The sequence below is a fragment of the Salminus brasiliensis genome, chromosome 19, assembly GCF_030463535.1.
Source record: "Salminus brasiliensis chromosome 19, fSalBra1.hap2, whole genome shotgun sequence".
Taxonomy (NCBI): Eukaryota; Metazoa; Chordata; class Actinopteri; order Characiformes; family Bryconidae; genus Salminus; species Salminus brasiliensis.
In genome coordinates this window covers 543771-568295 of record NC_132896.1, presented here as the reverse complement: position 1 = coordinate 568295, position 24525 = coordinate 543771, and the positions used below count along the sequence as shown (strand labels likewise).

At 43.0% G+C, this 24525-nt stretch overlaps 1 protein-coding gene across 1 annotated transcript in view; it reads left to right on the top strand.

Moving 5' to 3' along the window:
- The first annotated feature begins 10121 nt into the window (after positions 1-10121).
- Positions 10122-24525, top strand: part of flnca (filamin C, gamma a (actin binding protein 280)) — a 28504-nt gene continuing 14100 nt past the window's right edge. The window contains exons 1-21 of the mRNA XM_072662845.1: positions 10122-10522; positions 13251-13499; positions 15640-15737; positions 16011-16161; positions 16312-16430; positions 16711-16788; positions 17007-17169; positions 17728-17928; positions 18916-19053; positions 19455-19581; positions 19718-19854; positions 20095-20288; positions 21070-21183; positions 21280-21423; positions 21655-21778; positions 21904-22064; positions 22420-22510; positions 22610-22779; positions 22882-22999; positions 23293-23555; positions 23797-24394. Coding sequence (XP_072518946.1) covers positions 10147-10522; positions 13251-13499; positions 15640-15737; positions 16011-16161; positions 16312-16430; positions 16711-16788; positions 17007-17169; positions 17728-17928; positions 18916-19053; positions 19455-19581; positions 19718-19854; positions 20095-20288; positions 21070-21183; positions 21280-21423; positions 21655-21778; positions 21904-22064; positions 22420-22510; positions 22610-22779; positions 22882-22999; positions 23293-23555; positions 23797-24394 — 3814 coding nt within the window. The 5' untranslated portion in view covers positions 10122-10146. The remainder of the gene's footprint in view (positions 10523-13250; positions 13500-15639; positions 15738-16010; positions 16162-16311; positions 16431-16710; positions 16789-17006; positions 17170-17727; positions 17929-18915; positions 19054-19454; positions 19582-19717; positions 19855-20094; positions 20289-21069; positions 21184-21279; positions 21424-21654; positions 21779-21903; positions 22065-22419; positions 22511-22609; positions 22780-22881; positions 23000-23292; positions 23556-23796; positions 24395-24525) is intronic.

Sequence of the window (24525 nt, the reverse complement as noted above, 5' to 3'; positions counted from 1 at the left end):
TGGTCAAAACACCATGGACTCCACAAGACCTCTGAAGGTGTGCTGCTGTGGTCTCTGGTGCCAAGACTAACGTAAGCAGCAGATCCTTTAAAGTCCTGTAAGTTGTGAGGTGGGCGGGACCTCCATGAGCATCAGGGAGCCTTGGGTCCCTGTTACCGGTCCACTGGCTGTCCTTCCTTTTAGGTACTGACCACTGCATACCGGGAGGAACACCCCACAAGACCTGCTTCCTGATGTTCTGGAGATGTTCTGATCCAGTCGTCTCTCTAGAACATCACAGTCTGGTTCTTGTCAAAGTGTCTCAGATTCTTACGCTTGTCCATTTTTCCTGCTTCATCACCTTCACGAACACTTCGCCTGGCAGTGTTTCTCATGTTATGGCTGACTATACTTAAATAATAATAATAATAATAATAATAATAATAATAAATGATTTTCTTCTTTTTCAGGAATAATAACAAAATCTTTCTCTGGGTTCTGTCAGACCTATTGACCCATGGTCAACCTAAAGGTCAGCACAGATCCATTTCTCTACCTGCCTTCGGTCCTACGTGGGGGTTTCTGTGGCGTTCGGCCGTCTCTAAGATGGATGAGGTTTTTCTGACCCTGACCTGACCAGCGAGCCGAACGTGGAGCAGCAGCTTTAGCGGACTCGAGGGTGGAACTCTGAGGAGGTTTCTTACTCTGTTTGTAAATATCCTCTGACCTTGTTTTACCTTCCGATATCATTGCCTGTAATCTCATTTCTGCTTAGTTTAATATCAACTCTATGTTTTTAAAAGATCTATTAATTTATTCAGCTATTTAACATAGATATTGTTGTGTAGTATAGATTTCTCCTTTCTGTGAGGTTATAAAACTTAAATTATTGGATATATTCCGAGAGAGGAATGAGTGAGGAAGGTATCGATTGCAATAACAATACAAATCCATTTTCTGCAGCTGAAATTTCACCTGGACTTCTTGGCACGTGTTAAATGAAGAGTGAGGGATGTGGAAAAGAGCTTTAGCTTTCTGTTAATGAAATCTGCACATAAAGAAACTGACAGTGTTTTATATGAATTTATGGATAATTTATTATGACTTATGTGGGATAGAACCCATACTGTAGTGCACTGTAGAGAATAATAACTGATGTTTTTAAAATATAAATAATATATATATATATATTAATTTAGTTTACATATGTTTTATGCTTAGCTAGAGCCTGACGGGTCACATCCCTGGGATTTCCCTGAAAAACTCTAGTAAAACCTGATTTATGAACAGTTTCTTAACAACAGCGCTGCATTATTCAGTGTATTTTGTGCTGTTTGACTTAATATATCGTTAGTATAACATAACATATTACATGTGATATTATTTAGATTTCTTGAGCCTGATTATCAGTTATTTAATGTTTAGAAAATGACCAAACCATAAACAAGTCATACCTTTTTTTTATTTTAGATAAGTTAAAAATAAAAATCTCTTTATTCAGAAAAAAACGATTAGCCCCGCCCACTCATACTGCAGTTCTGAGGAGAGTTTGAAGGGGCGTCCAGCTGTGACTCAGTTTCGAAGGATGCTATTATCCCACAATGCAGTGTGAAATGGAAAGGGAGGAGCTTCTCACACCTGGAACAATTATTAGAAAAATGCAGAAGCGACGGCGGCAGCAGGAGAGCTTGGATGTGTGTTGGCATAGCAACACTTCATCACTTCCTGTTAGTCTAAAACTGGTTAAAAGCCTGTCGAGCCCGCACTATTAAGATCAGTGTGTGGTCTAAATCCTGCAGTGTTAGTGTGTAGTACCCGAATGGGACGCAGCCTCAGTTCTCAAGAAGACAGGATGAACGAGCAGCTCGTTAAGACTGCATCTGTGTGTTAATGAGTGAAATATTATGATGAGTGTTTGTGCTCAGTTGATGGATCTGGAGCACAGTTTTGAGATTTGGCAGGACTTTAACACAGCTTTCTTCTGGAGTTTTGTCATGGTTATCCATGTGACCCGTATATCACCTGTGGTATTTTGCTATTCTGGTATGTTTGTGTTTACAGAAGTTTTTAGAACGGCAGGTCTGCAGTGCGTCTGTGTGTCTGTGTGTTTGGGCTCTGTTCAGGTACGAGGTCAGAGATACACGGCTGTTAGGGCCATGTGATGGAGGCAGTTGTGCAGCACTGTATGTGTGTGTGTGTGTGTGTGTGTGTGTGTGTGTGTGATCTTCAGTGTTTGTTTAGTGGACAGTAGGGTTGGGTGATGGACATGAGGACGTTACACTGAGATCCATGAGGAGCTGTTGGAGGTTCTTCAGTTTGCTACCTTTTCCTCTAAGGTCCCTCAAAGCATCTTAAGAGGTTCCTCCACAGTACCAAACTGAAGAACCTCCAAAAGCTCCTCATGGATCTTATGCTTTTAACAGTGTTTGTGCAGTAAGCCGCTCGGCTGTGTTCAGGACTCTCAGATATGTGAAGCTTTATCTAAACCCGTGCAGGTCGTGCCTTAGTCTGGTCCTCTGTTTTTGGAAGTGGAAAATGTTTCCGGATGAGATTTCTAAACTGTGTAGAAGTTCAGGATTTTGTGTTTTTTTCACATCAGCGATTGCTTTTATTTACTGTGTTCAATTTTTCACAGGTTTAACCAGGTCTGTTTAAGCCCCGCCTTCTCACCACCACTATTGGTCTATATTCTATATATCTATTATATCAATATATTTATTAATATATATATATATATATATATATATATATATATATTTACATTGGCATGAAAATAAAAAGGTAATGAGTTTAGTCACAGAAACCTGGAGTTTCCTCATTATCTGTATTATCTAAACACCTTCATCGCTTTAGGCTTTAAAATAGCGCAGGAAGAAGAACGATGTACACCTTTCACCAACATGTATGAAATAAGTGGATACCGCCCAGCCCCAGTGTACGCCCACACCTCTGTCCACACCTCAGGTGACCTGTAGGGTTAAAGCTGTCAGAGCCGGACCTGGTTGTAGGTTAGGGTCAGTGCAGACGGGTCAGGTGAGCAGCGCTTCGCTGAGGTGAGAGACTGAAGATTCTCCTCAGAGAGAGTCGCTAGAAGCAGTGTAGTGTGTGTGTGTGTGTGTGTGTGTGTGTGTGTGTGTGTTCCTCATCTACTAGAGTTAGATCTCAGTCTTCCTGTGGCTTTTACTTTTTTACAGTTGGACTGAAGAGCGGCTCACTCTAGCTTCTTTCTTCTCTGTTGTTTTGTGATGTTTATGAATTTTATATATTGAAGTCTTTTATATATTGAAAACCTCTGGAAGTGAAATATTACTGTTTGTATTAATATTAACTGATGGTCGTATCATTAGGACTGTTTAGAAGAATGTTAATATTTCTATATTTTGACATATAAAAGTATATTTGCTAACAGTAAGAGCTGCAGGAGCTGCTGAGTGAGCATCATAACAGATCTGATATTTCTCATTATGAGATGAATGAGATGATGAGGGAGAACACTGTAAATGATAATAGTACACTTCACCGCAGGGCTCTCAGCATGTTTACATATTTAAAACATTAATATTATTGTTTGGTTTTCAGAAACAGAAATTTTCTATTAAATATTACTAATAAATATTAACGTTCGCTCCTGCAATTGCAGTGTATAGTGTGTTTTCACACACACACACACACACACACACACACACACACACCCAGCTCTTATCAGGGTCATATGTTTTACCCGCTGAGCTAAAGTCAGTTGTATTTGATTGAAAGCAGGGATTATAGGCAGCTGGGTCTCACACTTCTCCAAGTGGGGTTCATTTGCAGTGTACTGGTCTCACAGCAGGCTCATAATGAGGAAATGGTCTGCAGATGTGTAGGGTTCTGTCACGGGCAGTTCTGCAGCGTGCTGATTTTACAGAGAGGGGCTTTTTCCTGCATGCTGACGGACTTCTTCACTAAAAGCAACAAAACGAGCTGAGCAATAAAACCTTCTGCGTTCCTGCTTCACACTAAAACACCCAACTCCACACCTAACACTGAACCTCAGAGTGTCAATGGAGATACAAGGCTTTTGAATGACAGTGACGACATGTGTATATATACATATGCATATACACTATATATATTCATACTGTATATATATGTATATGCTCAGGCGTGTTGTGTGTAGAGATAGTCAGTGCAGAGCTGTCACTGAGCTGCTGAGCTCTCTCTCTCTCAGCCGTCTCTGAAGGCCACTGAAGGCCCTCACTCCGCTCTGCTGAGTCACTCAGCTGTGGACTCTCAGCACAGACACCAGTGTGTGGATTTGAGTGAACTCTGTATTTGGGGTGTCTCTGTGTGTGTGTGTGTGTGTGTGTGTGTGTGTGTGTGCTGAGCAGGTTTAGAGTTATGCGGTGTGAGTGTCTCACTGATCTAGTGGAAATTCACTACATTATTATGTTTATGTTACATTATGTTTATTTATCTTTCTGAACGGTGGGTTTATGTGGTTTATGTGCTTTTTGTAACCTGGAATATATTTTGCAAATGTTTTGCATATAAATAAATAAATAAACAAATGAATTAATAATGAATAAAAAAATTAATCACTGTTGAGTTTTCCTTTAAAACCTCATCTCACTGTGTGTGTGTGTGTGTGTGTGTGTGTGTGAGTGTGTGTGTGTGTGTGTGTGTGTGTGTGTGTGTGTGTGTGAGAGTGTGTGTGTGTGTGTGTGGATTCCTGCCTGACAGGCCAGTTTATTTCCTGCTTTATTCTATTACTGCTTTTACGCAGCTGTAAGCTGATACACACATACACACACACACACACACACACAAACACACACACACAAACACACACACACACACTTGTTGAAAATGACTGCCTGCTGCCTTCCATGCTGACCAAGTCTCCTTTTTTACCTTTGTGCCTTCATCATATTTCCTCCTTGAGTGCATCAGAGTGTATATTAGTGTCTCTCACTGTCTACTAATGATATTAGAGCTTCATACTGGATATTAATGCTATTAGAGCTTCATACTGGATATTAATGCTATTAGAGCTTCATACTGGATATTAATGCTATTAGAGCTTCATACTGGATATTAATGATATTAGAGCTTCATACTGGATATGAATGATATTAGAGCTTCATACTGGATATTAATGCTATTAGAGCTTCATACTGGATATGAATGATATTAGAGCTTCATACTGGATATGAATGATATTAGAGCTTCATACTGAATATTAATACTATTAGAACTTCATACTGGATATTAATGTTATTATAACTTCATACTGGATATTAATGTTATTAGAGCTTCATACTGGATATTAATGATATTAGAGCTTCATACTGGATATTAATGCTATTAGAGCTTCATACTGGATATTAATGATATTAGAGCTTCATACTGGATATGAATGATATTAGAGCTTCATACTGGATATTAATGCTATTAGAGCTTCATACTGGATATGAATGATATTAGAGCTTCATACTGGATATGAATGATATTAGAGCTTCATACTGAATATTAATACTATTAGAACTTCATACTGGATATTAATGTTATTATAACTTCATACTGGATATTAATGTTATTAGAGCTTCATACTGGATATTAATGATATTAGAGCTTCATACTGGATATTAATGATATTAGAGCTTCATACTGAATATTAATACTATTAGAACTTCATACTGGATATTAATGTTATTATAACTTCATACTGGATATTAATGTTATTAGAGCTTCATACTGGATATTAATGATATTAGAGCTTCATACTGGATATTAATGATATTAGAACTTCATACTGGATATTAATGATTTTAGAACTTCATACTGGATATTAATGTAATTAGAGCTTCATACTGGATATTAATGATATTAGAGCTTCATACTGAATATTAATACTATTAGAACTTCATACTGGATATTAATGTTATTATAACTTCATACTGGATATTAATGTTATTAGAGCTTCATACTGGATATTAATGTTATTATAACTTCATACTGGATATTAATGATATTAGAGCTTCATACTGGATATTAATGATATTAGAACTTCATACTGGATATTAATGATATTAGAGCTTCATATTGGATATTAATGTAATTAGAGCTTCATACTGGATATTAATGTTATTATAACTTCATACTGGATATTAATGTTATTAGAACTTCATACTGGATATTAATGTAATTAGAGCTTCATACTGGATATTAATGTTATTAGAACTTCAAACTGGATATTAATGATATTAGAGCTTCATACTGGATATTAATGATTTTAGAACTTCATACTGGATATTAATGATATTAGAGCTTCATACTGGATATTAATGTTATTAGAGCTTCATGCTGGATATTAATGTTATTAGAGCTTCATACTGGATATTAATGATATTATAACTTCATACTGGATATTAATGTTATTATAACTTCATACTGGATATTAATGTTATTAGAGCATCATACTGGATATTAATAATATTTATATTATGCAGTTTATTCAAATAATAAATGGTATGATATTGAAAACAGTGGGTTCAGGATTAGAACCGTGACTACAGACTGAGTGATGGTGCAGTGTGCTGTGTCATTAGCCGGTCTGCTGCTGAGGGGTGTTTTAGTATAGTCACTCTTGAGAGGTAAGCGTGGTTAGAGTAAGCGTGGCCTTTCTGGTGTGGAGGTCGGCCATGTGTTAGTGTGAGAGTGACCCGGTCAGTGTGTGACCACAGCTCAGTACACTCCCAAAATACACCTGCATGCAAACCCCATTTAGTGCCACACACACACACTCATTCATTACACACTGCCAGAGGACACACACAGTCTGGGAATAGGGCTGGTCTCAGAAACGTCTGGAACCCACACGGGTGAACCAGAGAACAACAGAACCAGAGCCGAATTGGAACCTGATAAACATCTATCCACAGGGTGTAGATGTTAATGTGTTCTCCACCCGTTCACATCCACAATCAGTTTTACTTCACCAGCTACACCTGCACTCTGCATTTCCAAAAGTATCCGGACACCAATTTCATGGATTTTTCATGGATTTTCACGGATGTTTAGCGGAGCACCAGCTTTCCCCACTACGTCTGTTCTACTTAAATATATAAAGATATCTAATAAAGATGTGCTATCATACCTCAGTTTGACCTGAGCTGTTCATTAACATGTATTGAATAGTGATTATAGAAACATTAATAGCTAGCTAGTTTCAGTGAGGTAATTTAGGGAAAGTAATCAGCAGGTCAGGCTAACGAAGCTAATCCTGAGGTAAATTAAAACTGAGGGTGAATTATTTTATCCTGTAAGAGTTTAAATCAGAGACAAAATAAAAATTAACTTTGAATGAAATGATAAGGATTGGTGTAGCCGGTGAAGAGGTGTAATTGCAGGGGAAAGTGTGCAGTTTGTAATATAACTAGCGCTAGCTAAAACAACGCTTAAGAAAATGTTGTTATTTTTCTGCAGTGTAAAGTTGCTATCTGGCTAGCATCTCAAATATTTATTTACTATAGCTACATTTATAGAAAAATTACAAACCATCAAACTATATGATACCTACGTTGATCTATAATTAAAAGTTAATACTGTGAATTTCCATTCATTTACAGTAGCTATATTTAAGCATATGGCAGAGCATGAAGCGTACCGTCTGTATCACTAAAGTATACAGTTTATGTACAGTATATGTGGAGATATGACTATACCTGACGTGTACAGTTTGCCTACAGTATGGATCAGTGTATGTACAGTATGATGAGCCGTAACATTAAAACCACCTGCCTAATATTGTGCAGGTCTACCTCATGCTTCCGACTCAAGGCCTGAACTCCACCATACCTCCAAAAGTGTCCTGTGTTGTCCGGCGCCTTGAAGCAGATCCTGTAAGTCCTGCACATCTTTGAGCATCATTGAGGCTTGGGTGCCGCTGTATTTGTATTTGTATTTGTATTTAGTGCTGCTGAAAGTGTACAGGCTGTATTCAGTCTACAGTCTCTGGGCACTCTACATGGGGATATGGCACTGTCTCTTTACTGTTTTGTAGGCTCTCTCTCCTCAAACCGAGGATTTGATCAGGAACTGCTGGTGGAAACTTCCTCAACCCTTCTGAGAACCAGAATGCCTGTCAAAATGGTGGCTTGAGGGATTCCCTCATGGCTAAATGTGGATGGGAGGTTTGGGAGTGCCTTTTTCTTTTTGGATCTGAACCATAGGTCGGGTCACTGCTTCACCATGCTCCTGGTCAGGAGAAACGAAACAGGACATACAGACTGAGGTGTTTGATTCCCTTATGTAAACAGGTGGTGAGTCTGATTTCTCGGTCATGATGAGTGGGTCTGTCAGTCCAGCTTGCGCCATAGTGGAGAAATCCGGGCAGTCATCCAGATCACATTTCAGGCGGCCCATGTCTAAAATAGATCCAGTTAGTCCAGTTCATTTGTTTAAAGTTACACAATTTGAAGTTTATTAAATCTGATCTACACAATTTTTTTCTCACCTTGTTCAGTAAGACTACCCTTATAAAGATTTATTAATGATCTCTTGCCAATCATTCATCCCATCTTCAGCTCTCCTGTTAAAGCTCTGATGTTTCTGCTTCCTGGTCCTCCTTTGTCTTCTCTGTCAGTCAGTGTTAAAGCTCTCCGCTTCAGCAGATCTTTCTCAGTAGGGTTCTACCATTGAACCCCAATCAGGATCAGTCTTTTACTCACAGATCATCTTCTGATCTCATTTCCTCCTGTTTAGTTTGATCTGTCTTCATCTCAGATGCTCCCTGTCCGTTTATTAAGTTATTAATAAAGTTATTAGCTCTTATAAACAGCAGAAAGGCTCTGATTGTGAAGTGTGAGACTCATCAGCGTTAGTTAATGAGCTCCAAACATGATCAGCACTGCTGAAACAGTGAAGCTCAGCAGTATCTCTCAGAGCTCAGACTGTGAGAGTACTCTCTTCATATGGTAATGAGCTGATCAGATGATCATTAGTGAGTAATTAAAGCTCCTGTCGGGGTTCAGCTGTAGTCAGGTATTAACAGCTAGAACCCTGACTGATGGAGAACCCACAGTAAGATCAGGAACCAGCAGCTTCTGAGTATGGAGGAATGTGAAGCTCTGATTGGAGAGCAACAGGTGTTAGAACATATTGCTAATGTTTTGACCTAAATAGTCCTCCCCCTAAACATTCATAAGCCTTTTAGAAAGGTAGACTTCATATAAAGTGATACTGTTTTTATCTGAACTCTTCTTATATTACTAGAAAATGTTCAAAGTAATTTAAAAGCTAAAATGGTTCAATTCTCTACTTCAGTCCGTGTTCTAGATAAGAGTCATACAGTGTCAGAAACCACATAATCAAGTGTGTGATGATTTGGCCATGTGTTTTTCTAATTGTACATTAGGTTTCATTTCTGTTAGCTATGTAGTTCCACCAAAAAAGACACAGTTAACATAACAGTCTTGACTTGTGCACTTTAAACAAACTATCACTTGTATAGTGGTTTTCACAAATTGTAAGTTGTTTAAAAGCTCAGGATTTGATTATTAGAGCGGTCCTCAGTGTCAGACGTCACTTTCTTTTTTAGAGCCTCTTGTTTCAGTCTGGTGAGCTCATACCCCCCCCCAACCCTCCTATCCATTTCAGACAGAAATAAAGTTCATTGTCATTCAGCTGCTCTGGCCAATAGCAGCTCCTCATGTGCTTCTGACCAATCCTGCCTGAGTGTGTTCATCTCTCCTGTGTGGAGCATGACAGCGGCATTCCTGTAGCCTGACGGGGGCAGGGGGTGCCAGCACTTATAAACCGGCTGCTTATAAGCGAGCACAACTCTACTGCCCCCATTCCCACAGAAAGAGAGAGAGAGAACTACTGATCTCCAAACTGAGGCTGTACAGCACAGCTCCATTAAGAAGGGCCGACTACTTTTGACAAGAGACTGCCAATTAAAAACGAGGGCCGGCTGCCTTGTAAACCATAAATCGGATTATTTCATTCATCACCGTTGTGACAGAAGTGTCCCTTTAACAAGTAGGTTTGAAAAACTTTATGTTTTTTTAACCTCATCAAAGTTCTGGCCCGTTCGAGCGCCTCGCACCCTCCTGCGGAACCGCACAGCAGCAAAATCTCACCTCCAGCCCAGCCGAGCTATAAAAGACTCCAGCAGCCGAGGCAAGGATGATGAGCCACAAAACCCCGCTGGACGAGCAGCTGCCTCAGTACCATCAGGCCACTGATCTGGGGGAGGAAGAAGACGACGAGATGCCTGCCACAGAAAAAGAGCTGGCTGAGGATGCGCCCTGGAAGAAGATCCAGCAGAACACCTTCACCAGGTGGTGCAACGAGCATCTCAAGTGCATCAACAAAAACATCACGGACCTGCAGAAGGACCTGGGCGATGGCCTCAAGCTCATAGCCCTGCTGGAGGTGCTCAGCCAGAAGAAGATGTACAGGAAGCACCACGTCAGACCCAACTTCAGACAGATGAAACTGGAAAACGTCTCTGTGGCTTTGGAGTTTCTCGACAGGGAGAGAATCAAACTGGTGTCAATCGGTGAGTGAGAGCTTTCACAGGTTTAGTCTGGGTCAGACTCCATGTATGGTTGTTGTACTGAGGTAGTGTACTGCAGGTAGGTCACATCCTCTACAGAGACACACTTCTGCACATTTCAGTACTAATAGACAGAGATTGTTCCAGTGTGTTACGTTCAGTAAGTAACTCAGGGGTGCCCAAACTTTTGCATATGACTATACACTAACGTCTGTGTGGCACACTGACCAAACAAACCCCAACATTCTGAGTCAGGGAGTGGACTTAATCCACAGGACGGTTCTTGGTCAGGACATACATGGTTCTAAGAGTAACGTTCACTTGACCATAACATAACAAAAATGTTCTCATTTGCCATAAATTGTTCTTTTGAAAGGTTCCTTAGGGAACCCAAAGTCTTCCATCTTTATATTATAAGAGCGTGACAAAATGAGAAAGGATAGGCCAGGTGAATCAATGTAAATCTGGGGGGGGTGGGGGGTCAAACTTTCAAGAGCCCCCCGCAAACGAAACACAGGATTTAATGAAAAACCAAGCAGGTTTGTTGGTGTTTGTTGAGGAACGTGGGTCAGTGCACTCTGGTGGTTTGAGGAGTTTAGTTTCTTGCTGTCTACTGATACAGAAAAGCAGGGCAGTCCTAAGGTGGGTGGGGTGGATTGAGATTGACCAAACAAAACATTGTACAAATAAAGAAGGCAGGTAGACTTCAGGGAACTCTCTCTAGCTCTAGAACCTCCCTTTCTTACTCTCTCTCTCTCACACACACACACACACACACGCAGTGCCAGACCAGTATCCATCTCATTTCCTCAATGGTATGGAGTGTGTTTCAGTGCCCTGCATGGCTCCATGATTTAGTGTGATGGAAGATAACCCAACCACTCAACAGCTGGTGTGTTGGAAGGCTCTGGGGAATATGGTAGCTCTTTCCAGACGTACTGAACTCTGTCCCTGGCGGAGCTGAACAACTTTAAAGTGTGTAATATTTCTAATTCTGAAGAAAATTGTCACTTTATTCCACCCTATTTCCTCCAGTTCTTACTCACATAATTCTCTGCACTGGCACATGGCGTACTTGAATTACGTGCAGCACAATATACTATACGTCCTTAATATATAATAAATGCATATATATAATAAATGCATTCGGCTACTTTAAGCTGCACCCACTGCTAACACAGATGTGCAGATAGGACTTTGCGGAGCAGATACACGTGAACCTATTGGCATAGGCTCCTCATGGATTTCTGAATTCCACTGGCTCTGGAGTGATGGTGGTGCTCCAATCAATACTTTTGGGGAGTTGGGGATGACGAGGTGGGGTGATGATCGTTCAACATCCTGACCTCACTAACGCTCTTGTCACTGAATGCAATCAAATCCTCACAGCAGTAGTCCTAAATCTAGTAAGAACGCCTTCTTCCCTGGAGAGTAGAGAGAGTTACTCCAACAAGAGCAGCTTTTTAATACCCTTGACCCCAATACTTTTGTCCATAGTGTAGGTATGATGTATTTCATACATTTATGGTACATCACCTGCCACCATATGGCCTGTAGTGCGAGTGTGTCACTGTGACCTGTAGTGTGGGGCAGCTAAACACGCTACTATCTGTTGATTGGCACATGCCAGTTATTAGCGGGTGAGTCATGGGTGGCAAAATATCCGCTTGCTCAAACACTCAGCTGATGCTTAAAATAGCCCAGCGGTGTGTGTGTGTATGTGTGTGTGTATGTTTGTGGTTATGTGTGTGTGTGAAGGTCAGACACTTGTAGCATAATTGTGTGGAAGGGCCAGGGGGTCAGGAATGTGTTTAGTTCCTGCAGGAGGGGTGAGTGTGTGTTACTGAGCCTTTTCAGTCATTTAGGATAAATGGTTTCCTTGCTAGCTAATGCAGTCATTGCCACACACACACACCCACACACACACACACACACATACACACACACACCACTGTGTTACTTCATTAGCGTGTTTCTCTTTTAGACAAGCTGGGATAAATATTTTGGAGAACCACAGTAACGAAATGCCTCTGGATCTGACCGGCTCTGTGTAGCCCACCGAGCGCAGGCCCAGCCCTCACGTACTTCAGATAAATATCATGCTGCCTTTCTGATGTTATGAAATATTGGTTTCCGAAGCTCCATGAAATCATGACATTTCTGAGTGATGATTCTCAGAGACAGCCGGAGAAATTCCGAGTGCGACTGCGTCTTTGGGAGTGTGTGTGTGAAGGGTGCGGTGTGTTAGCGTAGCTCTGCCATATGCATTGTGGCCGGAAGGTCAATGGATGTGCACTGGACTGATTGGTCCTGGACTGTAGGGGGCGCCATTAGGGACTGGTTTAGCAGACAATATTAAGTAGCTGACGGGGTTTTCAGAAGTAAAAAGAAGTCGAGTAAAGAACACTGAGTAGCATTAAAAGTTGAACATCTCAAGGTTCACTGTAAATAAACATGAGCTTTAATGATTCAGTTGTTCTGTTAATTTACTATTTTAGCTTTAGTTAACTCCTAACACTTTAAGTTAAAGCACCTTTTTTATAGTGTACATTACAATCACTACAACATGCCTGTTTTCCAGATATCTGAAAAATTAAAGAGCAGAAACTAATGGTGAATGATTCCAGACTTCATCTGCCAGTTCACCCTGATCCGTCCGTTCTGTTCTGGCCTTCTGTTGTGAGGAACGTCTCAGGACTGCCATGCTCTAACAGTTCCTTCTGCTTCACAGACAGCAAAGCCATCGTGGACGGAAACCTGAAGCTCATCCTGGGAATGATCTGGACGCTCATCCTGCACTACTCCATCTCCATGCCCATGTGGGACGACGATGACGATGAGGAGAAGAAGAAGCTCACTCCGAAGCAGCGTCTGCTCGGCTGGATCCAGAACAAGGTCCCCCAGCTGCCTATCAACAACTTCAACCGCGACTGGAGGGACGGCAAAGCGCTCGGAGCTTTGGTGGATAACTGTGCTCCAGGTGTGTACCACTGCAGCGTGAAAGGGTTCCTGAAGAGGCTGTGTCAGAGGCAGGGTGGAATTTCAATTTTGACAATATGTGACACAGATCTGATTTATTTAGAGTCTGACGTCTTAAAGTCTGATCCGAGTTGCTTGCATTCACTTTGGTTATCATCCAGGTCAGCAGCGGCTTTCACATGTTTATGAAATGTGTACATCAAATTATACGTGTACTGATACATGGTGTGGTCAGTCACATCGGCCGATAATTTAGCTACAATATATATGTCCACATGTTTGTGGACACCCCTTCTAATGAATGCATTCAGCTACTTTAAGTGGCACTCATTGCTTACTGGTAAGTATGGGCCACTCACACACATGGATATGGACCATCAAGGCAGAAAGATAGCAGCTGGGCTATAAGGCTTGTAATGTGATTCACACCTCCCCCCCCCACTGAGGCCTGAATGACCGCTGGAGGTTCTCACTATTCCTACTCCCTGATCAGCAGTGTGGCTAGTTCCTCAGGCCCAGCTGCCGGAGGTCCTGGTGAAGCTGTCTGGGTTATTTGTGCCTTCAGGCTGTCGCGCAGACCTCCCTGACAGGTGGACAGTTGGCTCACACTAAGCCACGCTTTCAGCAGGCCCAAGCCCCTGAGCAAAGCTTTTTATAACTAAACCCTTTAGTATCCAAATTAGGTGCAGACCATCAGCCCCCTGCTCAGCCACACAGAGATATTTATGATGACCTTTATGAGCCCTTATGATAAAGTCTCATAATTACTCACAGGATGTGCTTCTCTTTGCGGTTAAAGTGAGGACTGGGCCAAAACTGTGTTGATTTAGATTCGCAGTTAGCATCATGCTAGTTGGTGGAGTATAACCTTTCATTACTTGTTGGCTATAATATATGGACAAAAGTATTGGGACACCTGCTCCTCCATTGTTTTTTATTAAAGAGTATTAAAGAGCTGATTCTGCTTCTGATGGAGTAACTGTCTCTACTGTCAAGAGAAGAAGACTTTCTACTAGATTCTGGAGCAGAGCATTGCTGTGAGGATTTGATTGCAATTCAGTGACAAGAGTGTTAGTGAGGTCATCACTCCACTTCATCCCCTGCTCCACAGCTCAATGCTGGTGGGGGGTTATACTCCTCTAGTCCACGCCTGACATTAGGGTGCAACTGAAAGTAGCTGAATGCATTTATTAGAAGGGGTGTCCACAAATATTTGGACATATAATGCACATTGGCCCCAGGAAACACCAAACACGAGTGACTACATTTTGCCTGTAAATAAATCGGTATAGTGTGTAATTTGTATCCACTAGTTAGTGAAGGAGTTTTAACCGTTCTGAATATGCCCATGTCACCAGTTTTCATATTTCACTTCAACCCTGTTGCTCTGTCAGCTGTGTGTGTGTGGGGCGGGTGGCTGGGATGTGTGGGTGTGTGTGTGTTTACTGCAGTGTGTCTGACATTAAGCAGCTCTTGTAGAACAGCCACCGATGTGACCATACAGGGCTGTGCTTTCCTCAGTACCTCCTCACCCTCACAGCAGATTGTTCACATCTTACATTCAGCCACTCTTACACAAACCCGGCCTCTCCCAGACGGCCTGAGGAGTTCAGAACACTCAGGGACCTAAAAAGGATTTGTGAGCGTTTAATTAGCGCTGTTTCTAGAGCGGATGGCTCATTTGTCTCCCTGCTTCATGAGAGCACTCTCTTTAATCACGACTTGCAGCTTTATTCAGCCTGTCCACCGGTGACGCACCACGGAAGCACTTAAAGCAGCAGGCCCAACCTTTCTGTGTCTAGTAGAATCTAGTAGAAAGTCTTCCCTCGTTCTTAATATCCATGATTTCACAAAAAAACAGTAAATGAGGTGTCCCAATACTTTTGTACATATAGTGTAGTTGCCAGTCTTTTTGCATGTTGCAAAAAATAGCTAAATACCCTTTCTCACCCTGTGTGATGATGCACTTTGTCCATCTAATCTCGTTTCTGCTCGACCCGGAAGCTGTGTGGTAGCAGTTAAACCACCCAGAAGTGCTAGGAAGTAGAGACAGATTACAGCAGCATGTTCAGTTTCAGTGTATGGAGGAATATCCCACACAGAGACCTGTCTCTTTACTGTGGGTCTCTCTGTATCTGCAGGCTTGTGTCCCGACTGGGAGACATGGGACCCAAATCAGCCAGTGGAGAACGCGAGGGAGGCCATGCAGCAGGCTGACGACTGGCTGGGAGTACCACAGGTATACACTCGCAAGCACACACACACACACACACACACACACACACACACGCACACAAACTTCGCTGTTTTGACACAGTCCTGCCATGAAACATTTGCTACATTCCTAGCATGATAGTGGCTTTGTGTCACAAATTCTTGGGCAGAGGGTGGCAGAGAGAGAGAGAGAGAGAGAGAGAGAGCAGGGACCATTAGGGCTGATAACCTCAGAGTATGATATTCCCCTTTGTGTGATAACGTGTATCTGATCCTTTATTTGCTCTCTGACCTCCAGGTGATCGCCCCTGAGGAGATTGTGGACCCGGATGTAGACGAGCACTCAGTGATGACTTACCTCTCACAGTTCCCCAAGGCCAAGCTGAAGCCGGGCGCTCCGGTGAAGCCCAGGCAGCTGCACCCCAAAAAGGCCAAAGCCTATGGGCCTGGTGGGTCATTTTCACTGACCCTAATGACTCAAGAGCCTAAATTAAACACAATCAGACAGGGATTCTTTGGCAGTGGGAATGATGATAATGCATACTTGAATTATTCATGTTGTTTATGGTAATGATCAGTCATTTTCTGTATAAACACAGGTATTGAGCCTCAAGGGAACATGGTAATGAAACCAGCTGTGTTTACGGTGGAGACTCTGGATGCTGGACTGGGCGAGGTTATAGTGTATGTGGAGGATCCAGAAGGTTATAGAGAGGAGGTGAGAGATGGTGGGGTTCTCCATATCTCAACCATGATGCTGACTATTGACTATCACACTGCAAGTCATGTAACAGAATATAATAATAATAATGTAAAACCTAGAGGACACAAGAACATGCATCACAGCGTTGGTGAAGGCAACCTGCATGAACAGCCTAACTCAGTAACTGTGTCTGTCTTTGTTGGAGTTGTTTAAGGTTGTTCTCTCCTCATTTTAAACACTTTAAGACTCATTCTCATGAATATTTTAACAATGGACTCTGTCTCTATGTTTTCAGGCTAAAGTCGTTCCCAACAATGATAAGAAGAGGACCTACTCTGTCAGTTACGTACCCAAGGTGGCTGGACCTCACAAGGTACTCAACAGAGTTATAGCCAGCTTTTGAGTTGTCTTTTATCAGTGGCTTATAATTTAATTCTGTAAGGGGTCCAAAGCAAAAATCCTTTTTAAAGGAATGAGTAAAATACACGTGTGCTTTGCAGTTATGCATAATAGACAGATAAACACAAGACACTGAGGGATTTGCCTATATTATTACACATTCCTTCATTTAGACTGTTCTCCTTGTCCCAGGTAAAGGTGCTGTTTGCTGGACAGGACATTGATAAGAGCCCCTTCTTGGTCAATGTGGCTAAGGCTCTTGGTGACCCCAACAAAGTACAGGCCAGAGGCCCCGGACTGGAGCCCACCGGCAATGTGACTCATAAACCCACCTACTTTGACATCTATACTGCAGGTGGGTAACTTACTGGGAGGACAATTACAAAAAGCATTTCTGGTCCCAAAAAAGAAACCTGATTGATTTTTATGTATGAAATATGAATCTGAAGTATATGTAGTATATATGTATAGTATATATATGTAGTATGTGGGGATTGTTGACTCCTCAGTCTATATGCACTGAACAGACTGCCTGTTTTGGCTTCACTGTTTTTGCAATGTCACAAAAACCAATGCATTGAAATATATCACCTGGTCTATATATGTCATATATATAGAATTACAACTGTTGACCCACACAGACCCACACAGATTTCTTGAAGTGCAAGGGGAAGAAGTAAAATACAAGAACAGTGTAGGACTTGAATTACAAACAGCCTCTGGCGCTTTACTCTTCAGATTAAAGGCTTTGGTGATTCTAACAGGCGCAGTGGGATCAGACATAGTGTTTGAAGAACAGTAAAGATATTTGATAACAGAACTTATTATGAGCTGCATTTCTCAGAAATGATTTCTCTCAGGCTGGTGCTGTTCTGTTGTTCTGTCTGAATGGCTACTCTCTCTGGTCCTGCAGGTGCCGGAGCCGGTGATGTTAGTGTGGTCATAGTGGATCCTCAGGGCAAGAAGGACACTGTGGAGGTCATTCTAGAAAACAAGGGTGATAGTGTTTTCCGCTGCACTTACAAGCCTGTGATAGAGGGACCCCACACCATTCATGTGTCCTTCGCTGGACAGCCCATTCCCAAAAGCCCCTTTAAAGTGCACATCTCCGAAGGTAAGCGCAGGTCCCCTCTGCTCCCCGCTCTGATCTTTTCCTTACGGTAATAATGAGAAGAGACCTCCCTGTGCTGTTTGTTGTTGTAGCTCCTGTAAGTGCTACTCCAGCACTGCAGATTCTCCCCCAGTCAGTGCGCACTCCGCCTGCAGGGAAACAGCTGCCCAAACCGAAAGGTGCGCCCCGCGGCCCGCCCAAATGATCGTGGGGCAAGCATAGCCTTGTCCACTCGATGCCCCGCCCATCTCTGCCCGTCTTAGCTTTTTCTGCTTGGTGCTGCTCTTGCCGTACCCTAGGTCTCTGATCTGAGACCTGCTCTGTGCTTCACCCCTGGCCTGCTTAAAGTGATGGTTTGATCAGAAATTTCATTCACAGTTTTCCGTTAGTCAGCACAAGATTGGTTTATTCAATTAGCAGTTAGCACCATGCTAATTGGTGGGGTGTAGGTTTATGTTACTTTGTAGTTACACTAGCGTTGTAACTCCAGCATAACACCTAAAAGGGTTCATTCAAAAAACATCACTTTAATTCTGCCTAGTGCATCAAAGAGAGAGAGTGAGAGAGAGAGAGAGCATGTGTATGGTGCGTACTGAAAGGCATAGGAGGAGAACGCGTGTGAATGTGTCGTGGACAGCAGAAGGTGTTCAGTGGTTTTGTTTCTGTTAGTAAGTTTCTGCATTTTTCATCTTTCAGTAAGAAGGCTTGGGTTGCGGACCTTTGCGCATGATTTTATGGGTTTTAGGTTAATGTCTGTGTTTGTGATGGAGTTTTACCTGAGCACAGTTTCATACGGCCCTGGAGTGCAGCTGGCAGCTTGGGCTTCTTCTGTGCCTCTGTTGTGTCATGTTCGACGTGTCGTAGGTCCGTGTCCAGCAGGTCGAGCCTTGTTTTCTTGACTTTGCCCAGCTTACTAACACAGGACAGCTCTAGTCTGTACCTTGTGAAAACTTAAACATGTGTGTGTGTGTGTGTGTTGTCTCCGTTTAGCCAGCAACGCTAATGCCTGTCGGGCCACTGGCCGAGGACTGCAGCCCAAGGGCGTTCGCGTGAAGGAGGTGGCAGACTTCCGGGTGTTCACTAAAGGTGCAGGAACTGGAGAACTGAAGGTTTCGGTGAAAGGCCCAAGTAAGTCCCTGTGGTTGACCTATATTTTAATGAAATGTTAGTAAGTCAGATCCTCTACAGAGACACACTTCTACACATTTAAATACACAATTACTGTTTATTTACACATCTCAAAGTAAACCTGAATTCAAAATGGAACTTTTTTTAATAGCTAGTTAATGCATTTGTGCTATAATTCCAATTTTCCAATTTGCAATTTCATTGTCCTCCATTCTAAATGGTTACTGGTGATATAATATGAATTTTTAAATATAAAATATGTAATATAATATATTTAATTCAATAACACAACATTTTCCTAAACATTAGAATCCGCTGTATGTAATATAAAATTGGGAATGTGCGCTGGTCTCAGGCTCAGATTTGTGTTCTGTGTGTGTGTGCGCGTGTGTGTGTCTTAGGTGGAGCTGAGGTGCCAGTGAAGGTGCGTGACGTTGGTGATGGAGTGTATGAGTGTGACTATCGCCCCACCGTTCCTGGAAAATACACTGTAACCATAACCTGGGGAGGGCAGCCAATCCCACGCAGGTGAAACGGAAACGCCCCTGAACCATAAGCAGCTATTATTATTATTATTCCCACACCAGCGTTTACTCTCCTCATCCTGCACTGCACAGTCAGCCTCAGGGTGTGTGTAAAAAATCTGTGTGTTTCCATTTCCCAGCCCCTTTGAGGTCGAAGTGAGCGTGGAGGCGGGGCTACAGAAGGTGCGAGCCTGGGGTCCGGGTTTAAAGACGGGCATGGTGGGCAAATCAGCAGACTTTGTGGTTGAGGCCATTGGCACTGAAGTTGGAACTCTAGGTGAGTAACTCCAGCCAGCAGACCAGCAGACCAGCATCCTTTAATTATCTGTGCTTTATCAACACCAATAACCCATAGGTGGTCAGTGTTGGCTGGTATTATCAGCCAGCTGATGTTTTTTATAGGTGTGTGACAGCATTTATTAGGGTGTGGTAGGATCCCTAGGATGCCATGTGTGATGTGGGTGGTGCTGGGGTTCTTTTCTCCATGCTGTGTTTCAGTAATGTGTCCTCCTTGCAGGCTTTTCGATCGAGGGCCCATCGCAGGCTAAGATTGAGTGTGAGGATAAAGGTGACGGTTCCTGTGACGTTCGCTACTGGCCCACAGAGCCTGGAGACTACGCTGTCCACGTAATCTGTGATGATGAGGATATTAAGGACAGCCCCTTCATGGCCCACATCCTGCCAGCAGCTAACGATGTCTTCCCTGAGAAGGTGAGCGGTGTGTGTAGTCTAAGTTAGCATGGAGTGAACTAACCTCCCTGAACATTTGCAAACAAGGCACCTTACTGAACTTTGTAATTCACCGTATGGAGTGTAGACACTATATGGACACAAGTATTGGGACACCTGTTTATTCACTGTTTCTTCTGAAATCAAGCGTATTAAAGAGTTTCTCCTGCTGCTGTTGGAGTAACTGTCTCTACTGTCCTGAGAAGAAGACTGTCTACTAGATTTTGGAGCAGAGCATTGCTGTGAGGTTTGGAGAAGCATTGCTGTGAGGATTTGATTGCATTTAGTGACAGGATCGTTAATAAGAGTTTGTGTCGGATGATGATCACCACCCCACCTCATCATCCCCAACTCTCCTGCTCCACCCAAAAGTATTGGATAGAGCACCATCCACAGTTCTTCCACTGCTCCACAGCTCCTCAATTCTGGGGGGCTTTATATCCCTCTAGCCCACGCCTGGCATTTGGCATGGTGCCAACCTGTGTGCGTGCATTTGCACATCTGTGTCAGCAGTGCTTGCATCAAGTAGTTGAATGTGTTCATTAGAAGGGGTGTCCACAAACATTTGGACATATAGCGTTTATAGTGCAGATAAGTTCCTGTACAGTGTATGTAGGATATATATAGGATATATAGCACTGCCTGAAGTCATTTGGAGACTCTTTTTCCTGGACAGTGGGAAAGGGTCTTTCTGCTAGGGTACCAGTTTGGAGTCTGTAGGTCTGTTGTATCCTACCAGTGTTTGAATGTGTCTCCCCCGCAGGTTAGAGCCTTTGGTCCTGGTCTACAGCCCACTGGAGTGATTGTGAATAAGCCAGCAGAGTTCACCATCGATGCCCGGCAGGCGGGGAAGGGGGAACTGAAGATTTACGCTCAGGTAAGACTGAGGTTTTGTCCACTACAGTTACACTCATCTATCTACATGTCTACAGATAGGAGCGCCTCCTCATGTTTGTCATTGTGTATTGTGCAGGACGCTGAAGGCTGCATTATTGATATCAAGATTACTGATAAAGGTGACGGCACCTTCGTGTGTGTCTACGTACCAACAAAGCCAATTAAGCACACCATCATCATCAGCTGGGGTGGAGTCAATGTACCCAACAGCCCATTCAGGGTAAGCGTCACACACACACACACACATTAATGCCAGCAAAACAAGCCAGCACACAATTACACAACCCAACATCCCCAACACAGGCCATCACACCATAATACAGCATAACATACCCTCACACACCATCAACACATAACACACCCTAAAACAGAATAGAAACACTAGACCACACCATACAGACTTTAACACACCATGAAATAGCCCAACACTGAGGTGTTTGTGTGTGTGCAGGTTCTTGTTGGTGAAGGCTGCCACCCAGATAAGGTAAAGGTGTACGGTCCTGGGGTGGAGAAAACAGGTCTGAAATCCAGTGAGCCCACATACTTCACCGTGGACTGCAGTGAAGCTGGCCAAGGTTGTTTTATTAGAATTTTTTAAATATTGTATTGTATTGCTGTATTTCTAATTTTCTATTATATGTCTTGGAGCTATTCCTGTCTTGGTCTTCTGACTGGTGCTTTGTGACGGACGGTGTTGCAGGTGACATCAGCATTGGAATAAAATGTGCCGCAGGAGTTGTGGGACCAGCTGAGGCAGACATTGACTTTGACATCATCAAAAATGACAACGACACTTTCACCGTGAAATACACCCCCCCTGCTCCAGGACGCTACACGGTCATGGTGCTGTTTGCAGAAAAGGTATACAAGCACTTTCCTGCAGGATTATTAAATAAAATTACCACAGTGTTGAACATGATTTAATTTCTGGAGAAGCCAGAACGATTCAGTTTAATAATGATTCTTTAGGTAATGATTCAGTACATCATCAAATCTCAAGTTTCACCACATTTAGATTCAGTTTGATTACTTTACTATTTTTAAATATTCTTATAATTGGCTCCATTGTGCCAGTACAGAATATTAGAATCTGCATCAAGTATAATCCATATAATTCTAACATGCCCAAATTAATTTAGCAGTTTATTCTCCAGCAGTATGATGCAGCTGTGCATTTTTACACTTTTACAAACGAAAGCCTGTTTCTCCGATGCAGGAGATTCCCAGCAGCCCATTCAAAGTAAAGGTGGAACCCTCTCATGATGCTGGAAAAGTGAGAGCAGAGGGGCCAGGAATAAACAGAACAGGTTAGTGCAGCTACACTCGTGAAGAAACACTGTCTACACACTGCTGGACACTCAGTGAACTGAGAGATGGCTGAGTATTAACACAGAACCGCTTTACAGGTGTACAGGTGGACACTCCAACCCATTTCACCATTTACACCAAAGGGGCGGGCAAGGCCAAACCAGAGGTCCATTTCAGCACCGGACAGAAAGGAAATGCAGTGAAGGACTTTGAGATTATTGATAATCATGATTACTCCTACACTGTCAAATACACTGCGCTTCAGCAGGTGGGGGAATATTGCCCAATAGATAATGTACTCTATAACCCTTAATGATTTAAAATGATGGTGACTGTTTACACTCGTACGTTTTGATCCATTTGTAACCAGGGTAATATGAGCATCTCAGTAACCCATGGAGGAGACCCCATCCCTAAAAGCCCTTTCGACATCACTGTTGCTCCTCCTCTGGACCTGGGTAAAGTCAAGGTGCAAGGTCTCAATGAAAGTAAGTACCTTACATTTGTGGACATGAGCTTTAAAGAGACCGTTCTACCAAATGTGTGATTTACACACTTTATCCCTTAACCCCTAAATCCACCTGGGTGGAGGTGTTCAGTCATTTCTAGTGGACCTACTGTGTGAGATCTGACACTGTATGACTTACTGTGATCTAGAGTATGGAATAAAAGAGGGACACAGTTCAGGCCTCAGGGGGACTGATACGCCAGTTTTACAAACCCACCCCTTTTAGTCTGATGGTTTTCTGACGCTGTGTCTGCTGCTGCTGTACACTTTCAGAAGTGGAGGTGGGAAAGGACCAGGAGTTCACTGTAAACACACAGGGAGCTGGAGGCCAGGGCAATGTTGGAGTGAAGATGGTTTCACCCTCCGGCAGGCCTATTCCTTGCAAGTTGGAACCAGACAGGGCTAAAGGGGTCACCAATGTGAAGTACATTCCCCCTGAGGAGGGTCAGTATAAGGTGGACGTCAGCTATGATGGAAACCCTGTGCCGGGAAGCCCCTTCACAGTGGAAGGCCTCATGCCTGCTGACCCATCAAAGGTGGGAAGTCATGATGTTGGGACTTTACTTTGAACTTTACCCTACAGTTAACATAGATGCATGCATGTTTATTAGTATGATTCATTTACTGTGTGTTCTGTACTGAAAGGTTTTAGTTTGCATTTAAAATGTATAATTAAAAATATCTGAAAAAAAAATCATACACAAGTAGAGCTTGTTTTTATTATTGTCTGCAATAACAGCAGCTTAATAACCCTGAATCCTTTCGGCTCTTCATCAGGTACGAGCATATGGACCAGGGCTGAAGGGAGGCGTTGTGGGCAAACCAGCTCCATTCAGCATTGACACTAAAGGAGCAGGTGCAGGTGGGCTGGGCCTGACGGTGGAGGGTCCATGTGAAGCTAAGATTGAATGCCAGGACAATGGTGACGGTACATGCTCGGTTTCTTACCTGCCCACTGAAGCAGGAGACTACAACATTAACATCCTGTATGGGGAAAAACACATCCCCGGCTCTCCTTTCAAAGCGGCGGTGAAACCGGCGCTGGACGCAAGCCGGGTCACTGTTAGCGGCCCCGGGCTGGAGAGGGCGAAAGCAGGAGAAGTGGCCACCTTCACTGTGGACTGCAGCAGAGCGGGCGAGGCCGAGCTGACGGTGGAAATTGTGTCGGATTCCGGGGCCAAAGCAGAGGTGTGCATCTACAACAACAACGACGGAACATTCTCCGTCACCTACACACCCCAGTCCGACGGCCCTTACACCATCAGCATCCGCTACGGCGGCCAGATGGTGCCAAAATGCCCCATCCGCATACAGGTGGAGCCCGCAGTGGACACCAGTGGGGTTAAAGTCTATGGACCTGGAGTGGAACCTAAAGGTAGATTTCACATTAATTAAGAGACTATGATAAGATATGATAATATAATTATTATCCATTATTTGTTGCAAGTGTGTGTGTGTGTGGGGGGGGGGAGGCTGAGCTAATTTGATCTTTGGTCTGACCCTCTG